The sequence below is a fragment of the Centroberyx gerrardi genome, chromosome 11 (assembly GCF_048128805.1).
Source record: "Centroberyx gerrardi isolate f3 chromosome 11, fCenGer3.hap1.cur.20231027, whole genome shotgun sequence".
Lineage (NCBI taxonomy): Eukaryota > Metazoa > Chordata > Actinopteri > Beryciformes > Berycidae > Centroberyx > Centroberyx gerrardi.
Window position 1 is genome coordinate 20,950,252 of NC_136007.1, and position 14,774 is coordinate 20,965,025.

Below are 14,774 nucleotides of genomic sequence, written 5' to 3' on the forward strand. Positions count from 1 at the left end.
AAAAGAATTACCAGTAAATAATCCATATGTTACAAGTCACTCTTGAAAATGTACCTATTACTTACCTATTCAAAAGGTTTTGGTAATCACTTAATAATGACTAAGTATTCATACTAATCAATGTTATGTTTTAATTCCTATTAACTAAATTTCTATGAATTTTCATTACTGGGGGTTCGGCTTGATATCAACTCATTAATTCGAATGTGGACATGATATGGTGATAAACACTGATGGAAACAAAATGGTAAAATCCAATTCACTTAAATGATGTAGGAGTCAAATGTACTATTGTGGTGTTTAACCGTACGATGGCGCTATAATCAGCTCAGACCTCCTGACTCTGTTTGATGTACAAATATGAAACTGCTGTTTGCTGTTACACCAAAAGGCAGAATCTCCACTTTGAAGGAGGCACAGTTGACAGTTTCTACAGCCGTACAAGTTCAAAGGGATGAAATTAAATCACTAGGAAAAGATTCAGAGAATATAAGATAAAACCTTTCATCCTTGGAGGCAGAGGGTGGGGGACGCTGGAAGTGCTGCAGCACCCACTGGTGGTCGAAGACAAAACCTCTGAGACACACAGGCCCCCTAAAAATACATCTGCTCCTGTATGAAGTGTTACATTTGTTTCAGTGGATAAGGGGGAAAAAAAACATGAAAAGTGAATCATTCAAGTATAAATGAAAAGTAATGATTTTAAAAGAAATGACTAACATCTGTATCTGACCTGAACACAGATTAGTCAATTCTACTTTTTTTTGTCTAAATTTGGAGCAGGAGACAGTCACTCTATAGTCATATGATATTTCACGTATTTTGATGGTGCAAGTTCTTTCTACACATTATTGATGAAAGACATTATTTGGCCTGCTGTGGAGAACTGGAAGTACTGTATCCTCAGTCAGGCCTGCTAAATGTGTTAGTTTAGTTTTCCATATGATACTTTATTGATCCTCGGAGGACAAACACTCTTCTTGTCACACACCAGTCTAACTGCAGCTGAATACAAACTAAACCTCATTCAGTTTGCCAGTTATATGCAAAGTGTGGAAATTAAGTGACTTTCAATTTTTCACAATTTATACAGTTTTGTAAACAGACATAGCTTTGGAATAAATGAAACACAAAAACTGGCAAGAGAGGCTATGTGTATTTATTAATAGTATGTACAGTTATACCATCATAAAGTTGACATAATATATTGACAAAGTCAAAGTATGAATATTGGCCCCTGCTTGTTTAAGATGTCTCTTGATAATCCTTGTTTTTTTTTTTCCTCACTCACCTTATGAATCTCTCATCCGGTTGAGTTCATTAATTTAAATTTCATCATTATTCTCCATTAATAATCCTTAAAGTGTATCTGAGGCACACAGGGAAAACATGAATAAAATAAGTGTAAAAAAATTAATAAAACAAAAACTTCAAAACCAAAACTATTATATATTATATGTATGTGGGTGTACATATCTATAAAAACAGTAACTACATAATGACATTATTATTTTTTTTGAGCCAGAAGAAAATAAGAATTGATATTTTCCTTGGACTGTATCAATCATCGGTCCGTCCCGCCCGCCCTCAATAACTGTGTCAGTAATCTTTTCAATGTTAATGGATTCCCATGATTCCCTTCCACAAGCTTTCTTCATTCCTTCACGTTACCATAGCTGAGAGAAGTGTAGTACTGAGACAAAAGTGTAGTACAGAAAAATCGTTTGAAGTGCATTTTGGACTTTTTATCGTAAACAAAGACGGAATTGTCCAATAACTTCTCCTCCCCTGCTTAACTCAAGGAGTGGTGTCTCTCAGAAAAAAGTGTGTGCGTTATGTGCGTGTGTGTGTGTGTGTGTGTGTGAATGAGGGTGTATTAAATGTGTTAAAAGGCTTCAGGTAAATATGTGGCATTTGTGTGTTTTCATTTGAGCAGCTGGAGATTCTATTGTATTTGGTCACATTTTGACATTGTACAGATTACATGTGTATGGTACTGTAGCCTTGCTGTTGTGCACATAAATCAGTCGTGGGTAGTGTGGGCACGTGTTTAGATCTCCTGTGAACCTTTCCTGCATACAGTGTGTGTGTGTGTGTGTGTGTGTGTGTGTGTGTAAACTCATACCTAATTCTTGTCATATATATTATGTACAGTAAAATGTTTCAGTTTGTCTGTTTATATCTTACATACAGTGTGAATACAGTGTGCAAACTATGTGTCCCAAAATGTGAATAGCGTCTGTGTGTGGCTGCGTGTCTTGTCTGCTGTGTGTGTGTGTGTGTGTGTGTGTGTGTGTGTGTGTGTGTGTGTGGTCGTCGTTTATGTGCATGGCTCATGAAACTGGTCAGTTCCAGATCTTCAGGAAGCTGTCCCAGGACCCGGTGGACACCGCCATGCCGTCATCCGTCACACCTAGACAGCTCACACGATTGTCGTGGCCGGCCAGGACTCCTGTCAGAGAGAGAGAGGGACACAGCAGGCTCATCGTTCAGTGACGTCACGTGTTACTGGAAAACACTGCTGCTCTCAAGTAGAGCTGAACAGTTAATCGGAAAGAAAAATCTAAATATGAACTTCAATTTCCACATCGCGGAGGCTGCAATTGATTGATTAGAGGGGCGTCCAAAATGGATTTCTGAACAAGGTGTGTTAGAGCTGCAGGTAATCTTTGGTCCATGGATCAAGTACAATATCGGTGAAAACCTTTCATCACACTCAAACTCAGTAAATCCTGCACACTGACATCTATTTTTTTTTACAAAATCACTTTTCTTTTAAACAATTTTAACATTCTAAAGAAATTCTGACAAGAAAAACACAATTGCAACTGAAATCACAATTGCAATATTCTGTCAAATAATCCCAATTCGATTTTTTTGTCAATATCTCTCAGCCCTACTCTGAAGACTGTGCTGCATCAGCTGAGCTCAGTCTTCTCAAAAAACACAGCAGCAGCCCTTGTATTTATCACTGCTTTTACCCTGCAAAGAGGTGTAGGCGGTTTACCAGTAGGAATCCACATAAAGATGTGGGGTTTTTTTTGTTTTTTTTTACAATACCACCGTCTGTAGTAAATAATCCAAACAGAAGAGGAACCTGTGTGAACTTATGTGTTTCTTATACAAACTTTGCATTGGGTTATGTGTAAAATTCAAATGTGAACAGACTTAGAGCCGGGCACAAATTCAATTTCTATGACTGATTAAAGAAAACCGAAGCCTTCAGTTGCTGTTTTTGATTCTCAAAACACTCCAAATGTTTACAGATAGAAAAGCAGATTACAAGTCAGTCTTCTTGGCTGCCATCAAGTCAGAGTCAAATACTATTTCACATCTGGAGCTCAGATAAGAGTTAAATCAGTTTGAGCTTGCAGTGTTTGAATGCTTTTCCTTGTTAATGAAGGCTGTTTTTGTTTTGTTTCAAATGTATGCCTCCTACAGCCTTTAAATAGATATTTTAGCCACTGCTGAGACTTTTCACACAAACATCAGCTATTGTGTCCCAATGGCAGAAGGATCTTAACATAGCACATTAAGGTTGCAGATCTAGGAGTAGTTTAAGGGCCAAGTTTTAGAGGTGGATTTTCTCACAACTGGCAGATCATTTACAGGAGAAAATGACACCACTACCAAAAATACTGTGTGACTTTGTGTCAATGAAACATCTCCAAAACTATCGTAACAGAAGTCAACTGAATCCTCGGTACAGCTTCATCATGACCCTTTTCTGTTCTTAATAAATAGACAACTTATCCATTTATTCCTCCGCCACATCACTTTGCTGCACTGACCTGCTCGATCTCCCTTCATGGCGTCCCAGATGTTGCAGTTGAAGTCGTCGTAACCGGCTAGCAGCAGGCGTCCGGAGCGTGAGAAAGCCACAGAGGTGATGCCGCAGATGATGTTGTCATGGGAGTAGAGGCTGAGCTCCTGGTCGGCGCGCAGGTCGAACAGCCTGCAGGTGGCATCGTCGGAGCCTGTGGCGAAGGCGCTGCCATTGGGAAAGAACTGAGGAGAAGTGAGAGGTGTGGGTTATTTAAAAAATGCTTACTGGATGTCAAGATGCTGATTTGAAAGGGGAAAACACTGTAAAACAGACTTCATTGTGCTAGTGACTTTGTAGAGTTTAGTTGAAATTTTGGAATAAGGCAGGGGACACACTAGAAGACTTACTAACAGGTTTTGAAAATGGATTGCATCACACACACGACGACGGATTCCACAGATTGTCTCTCAGGCGTAAATATGCTCACACCAGACAATTAGGCAAGAACAGGGAATCACACTTAATGATATAACTGAGATTATCCTGATGACTCATTAAACATCACTGACGTCAGGACCTCTAATCTCACGGGAACCTGCATGATCCAGCATGAATCGGTGTGCATGGAAAAAAACTAAGATAAAACAAACAGAGAATTTGGGTGAAGTTGTGGCTGGAGAGAGGCAGTCAACGAGCTCCCACGTTATTATCCCTGCATTATTAATCTTAGTTATTATCATGAATAGAACTTTGAGATATATAACTCTTCCGCCTCACCTCACTGTAAACTGGGCTCTCATTGGCTATTGCTGCCTCTGCTCTTGAAATGAATGTGTGATCCCCACACACTACAAGATATCCGGTCATAAATATCGAACATGTTATGATCGGGGCGACGCGGGTCGGTCCTGACCAAGCCTCACATCAGGAGTTTCCCTTCCTGTTGGTCAGGACGTGCAAATATGGTCTTAATCGATAATCCTGATAATCCTCTAGTGTGTCCACAGACTAAGTCTCTCCCAAAGCTAGACACAAGAACACCAAGACAAGTGTATGACGTCATCAAGACAAATCCTGCAGCTGCTCTGTTGAAAACGGATTGGACAGATTGACGGGACCCAGTGTCATTTTATGACCATGGCCATGTTTTTTGATCCATAAATGATACAAGTACCATGAAATAAAGCTCATTTGGATGTAACAGGAGTCCACAAACTCTTATTCATTGTCAGTTCCAGGTTTTGTCTCTTGGTGACGTAGATTAGAGCCAAGGTTCTCTGTTTATATCTTTGGGAGAGTTGTTCATTTCTGTGATCACAGGAAAAAACATAACAGAGGGTGGATTTCATTTACAGGTTATATCTTGGACCCCTGGTGCCCTCAACACACTCACACAGACTGCGTTGATGTCCGACTCGTGGCCTGTGAAGGTCTGTCGGCACATGCTGTCCCTGATGTCCCACAGCTTGATGGAGGCGTCGCAGGCTCCTGACACAAAGGTGCGGAGGTCGGGCGACAGGGACAGGCTCATGACGTCACCGCTGTGGCCCGAGAACACCGTGGTCTGCTGACTCGTCTCGATGTCCCACAGTGCACTGGGGCGGAGAGCGTGGGGTTAGATGTCTGCACCGCACTCTCGCAACGGTACAGAAACCAGATGTTTTGATCTGTGCTACAACAGGACTCACCATGTAGTGTCTCCTGAACTTGTGATGATTTGATTGTCATCAATGAAACGGCAACATGACAGGTAACCTATGAAAACAAAATATATACAGTATATATACACATTTGGATGGGTCACTCTGGGGTCACACTACATCTTCTCCTATGTGATTGGTAGAGATTTAATAAGGGAAATCAATAAGGGATAATGGCTTTTACCTGGATTCACCTCATCAGTGGACTTCATGAAAAGAGTAACTGTCCCTAATAGTTTGTACATTCAGTGTATTTGTGTGGTTGCAAAAAAAAACTTCCCATTACCCCAATAAAGCCCTTTTGTGGAATTTCAGGGATTTACAGGTCATTTGTGTAATGGACTGTATTAACAGAAATCTACATTGTCTGCATATGCTCTGCTAAGCCATGTCATGATACTGATTTTTACAAAATAAAAACAGTACTAAACTTAGTAACATACAGCAGCAAAGTTCCCGCAGCATCCCAGGTCGGAGACTGGCTCTCTAGGAGTTGATGTCTCAGCTCATTAAGACTGTGTTGCCCTGCGATTAATTAACCATGTAAATGAAAGCTTCATTGTTTAGGGGTTTGGGACCGGAGCCTTCCCATGAGGCAGGGGGGACTGGCGCACACCTCGCCGAAACGTGTTATCGGTCTGAGGAGCGCGACTCACAGGAACACTCAAACACAAACGGGGCGCGGTGCCTTCACCTGTGTGGCCGGGTAGCTCCCTGCTGACCCGGACGTTGCCCTCGCGGGTCTTCAAGCAGTAGATGGAGCAGATGTTGTCGAGACCGCCGCAGGCCACGTAGTTGCCGGACGGGGCGTACGCACAGGTCATCACCCAGGAGGAGCGCAGGGGGATGGCATGCATCTAGGAGACCGGGTATTCAGCGGCAGCGGACATTAAAACATTTCATATCAATGGACAGGACTCAAATAACTGTCAGGGGCAGAAGGAAGCCAATCCAAATCCTTGACAAGAGCACAAATGTGGGCCAACGCTAAGACTGAAAATCTCTAGATATGCTAAACAACAGACTTTTTTTTTTTTATTATTAAGTGGTTGCAAAGGAAGCCTTCATGAGTCCACCACATTCCTACAAGAGGAAGACTTTACCCCAGTTTCACTTCTGTGACTTGACCTATTCATCCACTAAACGACCCGATGTTACTCTGATGACTTTACCTTGTTAGTGGTGTAGCTGTCCCAGATGATCAGTTTTCCATCTTGAGAGGCACTAACCAGAAGCCTGTGGAGACAGATGTTTCAGACACAAACTACATACAACTAGTGCTGCACATCCAGCATGGCTCATGTTATTTTTCTGATAAATTATATACCGTAGAACCTCATTTATACGCACCTCAGTCTTCCAAAGTGACTGGTCTAACAGGCAAAAAGTAAGAAAAAATGTGGTAACGTGAAAACTTTATTTATTAATTGTATGCGCATTGGTGGAATTTGATTGTCAATACTGTACGACCAAAGGCATTTCAAATGTAATTTAGATTTGACAGTGTTTCAGAGCGCCTGTGCCTGTGTCACAGGTGTCATTTAGGCAAGCAAGCGCTACAACTTCCTTGCTAGGTGAGGCTCTGCAGTCTTGAACCCACAAGTCCTGTGGCTGCCAGTATGATAGTCATACCATGAGCTCCGCAATAGTTTGGAAAGTGACAAATTGGCTGATGTTTTGGCTCCATGCTCTTAAAACCTTGGAGATGACATAATAACTATGAATTTAGAATGCAGATAATCAGTTTTAATTTGAGGATATGTTCATTTTTAGCAACTAGTAAAGTCACTCTGACAGTCAGTTGGTCGGGTTGGTCTGTCGGTCCCAAAAAAAACAAAAAAAACAAAAAACACTGTGCATACAGAGCTGCTGGATACAGGGATACAATACTCTTAAGTTCCTCAGGCAGACACACTGGTCCTGTAGCTCTCTCGGTGTGACACTGGACTTTCATGCGGGAGTTGGGGGTTCTGATCCCAGGTGGTAAATGACTCTAATAGAGTTTGACTCTTAGCATTTTTCCACCAAGATACTATGAAAAAAAGTTACACCCCACACCAAAAGTAATCTTTAGTTTGGTAACACTGATTGATGTTGCACACAGTCAGAAGTAGGAAGATGATTGATTAGGTCTGTTCATGAACTTCTTTAGTAGTGAATCTAAACTGGTACAGGCCGAGTCTCAACGGCCCAATAAGGCAACCTGCACCGATCTGGCCACAGCTTATCATGAATTACGTGCTTGTGTATTTTTGTTCAGAGTGCCTAAAAGTTTTAAGATGTTTCACTCCAATTTTGGATTCAAGCAATACCACAGTTTGGTGTGACACCCCAAAGCAAATACTACCACACCCTGCCAGTATAGAGTTCAACAGGATTACTGGTACAAAGAATCAGCCATTAAATGGATCCATGATGATTTCTCTGTACAAAGGACAAGATGATTCAAACAAGACCCTTGTTTACATGTCTTCATTTAGTCCCACCATGTCCTCCATACTGAAATTCTCTGTCATTTCCCATCCAAAGTTATTATGGTACGGGATCAAAACATCCAATAATATGTTGCCATCCAAATACTCTGAGCTCACTGTATTGGCTACCGATTTGGCCAAATCAGCAGGTTCATTTTCGACTGAGCTACTGCAATGGAAACAGTGTGGAAACTGCATTTTGGTAATATACCACGGCAGTAAAGTGAAAAGGTTTGATCACAATCAAAGGTATTAAGCCAGAAACAGAAGAAAAACCCTAAAATGTTTGGCTGAGTATCAGCTGACCTTGAGTCGGAGCCCCAGTGCATGGCGTAGATCTTGGCGAGGTGACCGCGAAGAGTGCGTCTGGTCCGCATCTGAATCCGCCCCACAGGATCCAGACCTGCAGTTATCTGGGTCAGATAGACACGTTAATCAAAACATTAGGTTTCATTAAATTCACTGAATGAATTCCTCAAAGCCAGCTCTTGAGATAGAAACACTGTGGTAGCTATGAGACGTTTTTAGCACTAAACACTGTGAAACATCTTAGGAGAGTTGCCCTAAAGTTACAAATTTATTACAAAATAATAAAAAAAAAATTTAGATCTATCAATAAATGTATTTATAAAGCTCTTCAGCTCAGTACAGCAGTTCAATCTTGCCAATCTTGTTCTTACTCATCCAGGGGCACCAAGTACCTGTGGTGATGATGTGGGTGAAAAGCACCAAGAATTTCTCATCTATTTTTGCCAAATCATGTGTTACAAAATGAAAAGAGGCTAAGAATGTCACGGCAACAGTAGCAGCATCATTTGTCCATGCAGCTTCAAGTTAAAGATGTTTTTTTTGGCCCTTGAGAGTTATTATGGGGACAAATCTAACAATTAAAGCCATTATGCTACTTCTGTATGAACCACAATGCCCCATGCCTTTAAAATCTGGCAGCACCAAGTTTTTCCCATGTGATTATTCATGTTTCAATATTAATAATGGTCACCAAAATGAGGTAAGGTGCGAGAGATGCAATATGAAATGTATCAAAATCATGATGGAATCACTCAACCAAAAATACAGAGCTAAAAAATAGAAATTTGGAAAAGATGCATAAGATATATAGACATTTATAAAAGTTAAATAATGTAGCTTACGCTCAATAACACCCCCGTCAGAAACGTAGTGTCACTTACCTGTGTCAGGGTTGAATCCCCACATGCTTTCCTGGCATCCTAATACACATGGAATCATTGGATGGAGAAAAAAGAAATGGCACAAGAGGTAAATATATTTTTTCAGGTTGAAGCCCTTCCTTCTGTTTTCTCTATTTTTGGCTGCTCCTGCAACATCGGAGAGAATCTGCTGGTTTCAGATTCTCCCAACAAATGTATTTATGGAGGTAAAGAGAGAAGAGAAGGGACATCTGTGCTATAACAGCAAAAGGTGAAAATCAACCAATTTCAGCTATACTCGTTTTTGCATTTGAGTAGATTATTACAGTAATGCAGTTTTCTGTGTACTTTTAAAAGTCTGTACTTTTACTTCTACTTGGTTAATGTACTTCTGCTTCTGCTGAAGTGTTTACTCCTACTTTTGCTTGAGTAAGATTTATTTTTAGATATAAGAGTAGTGAGCGCAATGACATTTGGACTTCCCATTAGTGACAATACTGCTTTTTTGAGCTCTAAAGAAACCCAAACCTTGGCTTGGTAATAATGACCCATCAGATTATTAGCTAGTATCACAGCATTGGGGTAACATTTTGGGAGGTGCACAAACATATTTTTTTTGTGAACTACACTTACTTCAGCACCGATACAAGTGCTTTTACTCAGACCTGAGTAAACCTGAACTGAAATAGCAGTACCTCTACTTGAATTAAAAAAATAATAATAATCAGTACTGTTTCCACCTCTGTGTAATTCTTCCCTTCACAGTAGCACAGCGCTTAAGTTGTTAGATAGGAGAGACAAGCTCAGACTTACTCTTATCTGGTTCCTAAGTTGCTCGGCCTCCTGACGAAGCTGCTCCAGCTCACTCATTTTGGATTTGTCCGGGCCGTCACCTGGTGGTGTGGGAGCAACAGCTTAAGATACCAGTCTTTCATTTACATATAGCGCTACTTCAAAGTGAATAAGTATAAAGTAACTGTGGCTGTGTATTTAGTCCCATTTAGAGTAGCTTGTAAGTGGGGTTTCATGCTTTCAGCACGATCTATGGCTCCACTTTCATCAGAGGGAATCAATACAGCGCAAAGTAAAATAACTAATTTGAAATACTATTTGACCACGGGTTGGGGAAAAAAAAAAACAACACACATTTTAATCTCTGGGTTTACTGAACTCGCAGAGTGAGAAAAGCCCTGTAATCTGTTTATGGCAGCGCGACCATGCCTGGTTTAACTGAGAAGAATAATCTGTAATGACTAAGCTGCTATCGAGCATCCAGCATCGCCATCAGGCAGCGGCTATTGAGTGAACACTCCCTTCTGAGCCAGCTGAACCTGTTACATTGCCCATGGTCTGGTTGTGCATCAGGTCGAACGTCATGCTAAGGCTGGACACACTGCAAAGTCCTGTGTGTGGCTCTGCTGTAATCTGGTGTCAACTGAGGCAATATGGCACAGACTTAACACAGATGTGAATATGGAATCTGATTTTCTAGACCCAATCTGGATGCATCTTTTATCTATGGGATTTTAAAGCCAAGTGTAACTGGGGTCACACACACTGTACACCACCGTCACGTTCTCAGTAGGAGGAATACAGTTGCACATTCAAACCGTATCCCAACATGCATTTGCATTTGTGAAGCCAATTCAAATTCGCATGATAACGCTACACAGTGAATGGCACAGCAGATTTGCATGAATGTGACTTCTGTACCTTCCTCACTGCTAGAGGCATTTTTTAAAAAGTGCATCACAGGAGCAAACACTTTCCACACACTAAAAAAAGCATTATGCATACAGTACACACTACGAGGGAGAGCAATTAGCTACAGTAGGTCATTGTTCCCTGGGGGGACCTCCGACCAGATGGATCACACGGCACTAATGGAAGGCAACAGGGGTGCATCAGTGGGTCCCAGTCTCCTGGCACAGCTGTTAATTTAGCCAATGAAGCGCTGAGGGGGGTGATGCATCACAGATCAGGGCTGGAGCACGCATGGCCTGGGACACCATTGTCCAGCCAGATGATCAAAAAGCACCGTCTGGGCTGCTTGTGACTACAGGATTGACGGAAGAGGATGAGCGATTTGGTCAATTCAAGCCACCTTCGTTTTAAACCAGCAGACGGGGGGGGGGGGGGGGGGGGGTGGGCAGTGTGAGAGAGGAACATGTGGGCCTTCTACTGAAATGGAAAGCATAGTGTTAACCTGCTCACACATTTTCCTTTATATATCAGTTTCTACTGGTGTGCAGAAGCTCTGGCACATCCCAGCACTGGAAGAGGCCTAGCAGTGGATGAGAGGCTGCCTCTTCCATGACGATGATGAGGATGATGGGGATGAGGGTGACACAAAGTACAATAAACCACGTGTTCAGTGCCTAAACCACATCAGCTATTACCCATACATGTTGGGGAAATGATTACCGGCCAGCTTGGAGAGCATGTTTTATAACAGAACGAGGCAGATATTCAAAGAGCATGATGCAAAATGTCAGTGTGGCTGGCCCCACCCCTTTCAATGCACAGCGTATCTGTAATGGGGCAGCTGAGCTGACACCAACATGACATGGCTAATAGCTGGAAGTGGCAATGAGTGCAGTGCCGACATCCACTGCATCTCTGCCAGCCGGCCGGGGTAAATGAATAGCGGGTTAATGTCAGAGAATGATACAGCTCGGCGGCAGCATGCTTTAGCCACACAGGCCCGGACTGGGAAGGTTACTCCCATAGTTCCGCAATAAAATAAAAGCCGCAGTAAAAAGGGAAAAGCAGCTTCAGGCCAGATTGAATGGTCCAGGTTCCTCCGAAGGGCTTTTATTTTTCACTGGGCGCAGAATTTACGGCGTCTCCCCGACTATGAAAATAGGAAGACAGGCTCCATGAATGCAGGCTACAGCATATTGATCTGCAGCCGGGGCTGATGAAAGGCCTTGGCCACATTTGCCTCACACACACACACCGAGCCCCCAAAATGCGGATGTAAATGCATTTAATCGAAATGATGAGCCATGAATAGGCACATCACCCAGCCATCTTACACCCAATGGGCTGGCCTACGGTTGTCACAGGATTTGATAATGGGTGGCTACCTGTTAATTCTCCCGACGATTTTGCTGGTTTTTCTGGCGTCAAAACTGAAAGCAATGTCTCAGAAAATCCCGTGGAGGATTATATGTCTTTTTCACTCATTAAACAAACGCCGTGCAGAGGAGATATTTTGGCAATCCACTTTGCTCCGTGTGTCACGATCGGGCTCTCGTCCGGTAAATGTCCAATGTTTCCAAATCCTTCAGTAAACAGGCAAACGAAGGGCTACATATATATCCATGTCTCCGTTTTAGTGGACCCTCCTGAAAAAGATGAAATCTGCGGTTGTGTTGCCGTTTCCTCTTCAAAATGGTTTTGCCGTTTTTTTTTTTTCACGCCCGACAACTTAACAAAAACATCTTTGTCCTGTGCGGCATAAACAAACACAATTAGCCCCCGCTCGGTCCCCGCATCAAGGATTGTGCATTAAATACAGAGGCGGATAAATACTATTCAGTCCGTTTTACTCAGATTCTGCTTTTCGTGACGTTATCCTCGTTTCCTTCCTCTCTTTAGTTTGCTCTTCCTCCTCCCTCTACTGACACTTCATCAGGACTGTCGCCTCCTCGTCAAAAAAATGAATTACTGAATAAATTGCAAAGCGCCTTACATAGAAATAATGGGATCAAAAAGCGACTGGCAGCAGGAAAGCAACCCATCGGTAGACTGCGTGGATTTTTTTTTTTTTTTTTTTTTTTTTTTTTTAGAAAATGGTATGTAATGTGTGGACCCAGGTCAGTTATCCACACGATTCCTGGTGGAGGCTATTTTTTCCTCTAAATATCATCATTGAAAACACAGGCTTACACACACACAGCCAAATCACGCGGTATAAAGCGCTGGCAAAAGGATCCTCATAAGCACGATTCAACCACACCCATTTCTTAAAGACTAGCAAATCCTCTGATGCTGCTGCTGGCTTTCTCCAAACTCAGTCCGGGGCTCACTGCAGGTTTGGTCTGCACACTGCCAACATTAGACTCTCTGAACCAGATTTTCTCTAGCTGACCACGAGAAAAATCCCACAGTTCAATGAAGAGAACAGCCATAGGTTTTCGGGAATTATAATTATGGCCTTTACAGTGGTTCCCAATGTGGGGCCCTGGGACCCCCAGGGGTCCTTCCAAGGCTTCCAGGGCATTCCCAGCAAAATGAAGGATGGTTTAATTTCACTGTTATCTCACTCATAAGATGTTAAAACAGTTATTATAGAGAATGTGTAACGATAACTTTTCACCCTCTCCGCTATAGACACGCAACCAAAATCCTCTCACATTATTAAATGGGGGGTCCATGGTCTATTTTGGGGTCTTTGATATGACAAAGTTTGGGAGCCTGTGCTGTAACTCATTCTTTGATCAAACTACTTATAGCATAGCACTTCAGAGTAATTACTCTGTGTAGCACATGGGTCTCCCTGGAGGTGGACACCCAAGGGTTCAGTTTTAATTAGTCTAGATGCAGGAGAAGGTAGGCTGGTAGAAAGAGATACCCATCTGTGACATCTATCTATCTATCTATCTATCTATCTATCTATCTATCTATCTATCTATCTATCTATCCATTGATGAACTTGTAGGCCTAGTTTTCCACTGTCTGTCCATGGAATTAAGGTTCAATATTTAACACTAGAAAGGCCAAGCTGCTTAACCAACTAGACTTTGCCTAGACCCACTTTCTGTACAAAGCAGTGTTGTTGCATTTTGAAAATCGCACAAGTAAATAGTGGTTACAATAATATTAACCCCCTTCAATTGACGACTTGTGGGCCTCCTCTTAGACCCACAAGTGTGTCTAGTGTTAAGAAATTTGGTTGTTAAGCAAAATCTTTGGCAATACACTTCTTAGAAAATCTTTTTTTTTTTTTAGCCTATATCAGAATTTGGGTGTTATGGTAGGTGGTGGGTGTCATGGGTTTGCTCTGTTGTGTGGACTACTTAGTCCAGCTGAGATTGGATCCAACAAAAGGGGATGATTCATGATAAAAGCTTAAATATACCCTCTGTATTTCTGTATATTGCTGCAGGTGAACAGAGGGTACTGTATTGTGTCTGTAGTGTGTGTGTGTGTGTGTGTGTGTGTGTGTGTGTAGAGGTGGAGGGAGGAGTCTCAGAGCCACTAGTTGAGAGGGTAGACAGGCTTTGGGAAGGGGATGTTGAGGTAGAGGGCGGTACTGGTGCTGAAGGCCTGGCTCTGTCTCCCGGAGCAGAGGGCAGCTTCTCAAACAAAGTGGCTGACTGGAGATTTGCGGTCGGTGGAAATCGACCCTGCCCTCTTCTCCCTCACTCTGACATCATGCGAGTGCTCCGTGCAGCGACCCTCTCTGCGGCCTTAGAGTGGGAGGAGGCATTTCATTTACGCCAACATTTCAGGCATTCAGCTTACGCTCTCATCCAGAGTGAATTACAACGAGTGCGAGCTCAAATTTCCTACATAACAAGCAACCAATAGTGGGATTGTACGAATCAGAGCCGGAGCAATAGATGTATCAAATACTCCTGTGTCCCTAGGGTGATATTGTATGATAGAGAAGCGCTTGGTAAAGACATACAAGCAACTGAGGAAAAAATAGATGAGT

At 42.3% G+C, this 14,774-nt stretch overlaps 1 protein-coding gene across 1 annotated transcript; it reads right to left on the minus strand.

Moving 5' to 3' along the window:
- Positions 1-1,137: 1,137 nt before the first annotated feature.
- On the minus strand, positions 1,138-13,034 carry gnb2 (guanine nucleotide binding protein (G protein), beta polypeptide 2). Its single transcript, XM_071900957.2, has 10 exons — positions 12,199-13,034; positions 9,923-10,002; positions 9,131-9,169; positions 8,247-8,353; positions 6,639-6,702; positions 6,161-6,323; positions 5,455-5,521; positions 5,160-5,361; positions 3,792-4,008; positions 1,138-2,452 (listed from the first exon to the last, which is right to left on the minus strand). The coding sequence occupies exons 2-10, from the start codon at positions 9,977-9,979 to the stop codon at positions 2,346-2,348; spliced, it is 1,023 nt and encodes a 340-aa protein (XP_071757058.1). The 5' UTR covers positions 9,980-10,002; positions 12,199-13,034; the 3' UTR covers positions 1,138-2,345.
- Positions 13,035-14,774: the final 1,740 nt, after the last annotated feature.

What these genes read in the sequence shown, in the direction of transcription:
- gnb2 (XM_071900957.2), bottom strand. Translation starts at nt 9,979, where the DNA reads ATGAGTGAGCTGGAGCAGCTTCGTCAGGAGGCCGAGCAACTTAGGAAC. An exon ending in ACAGCTACACCACTAACAAG is followed by an intron (nt 6,324 to 6,638) that starts GTAAAGTCATCA and finishes CCGGTCTCCTAG; the next exon opens with ATGCATGCCATCCCCCTGCG. An exon ending in CATGAAGGGAGATCGAGCAG is followed by an intron (nt 2,453 to 3,791) that starts GTCAGTGCAGCA and finishes TCTCTCTGACAG; the next exon opens with GAGTCCTGGCCGGCCACGAC.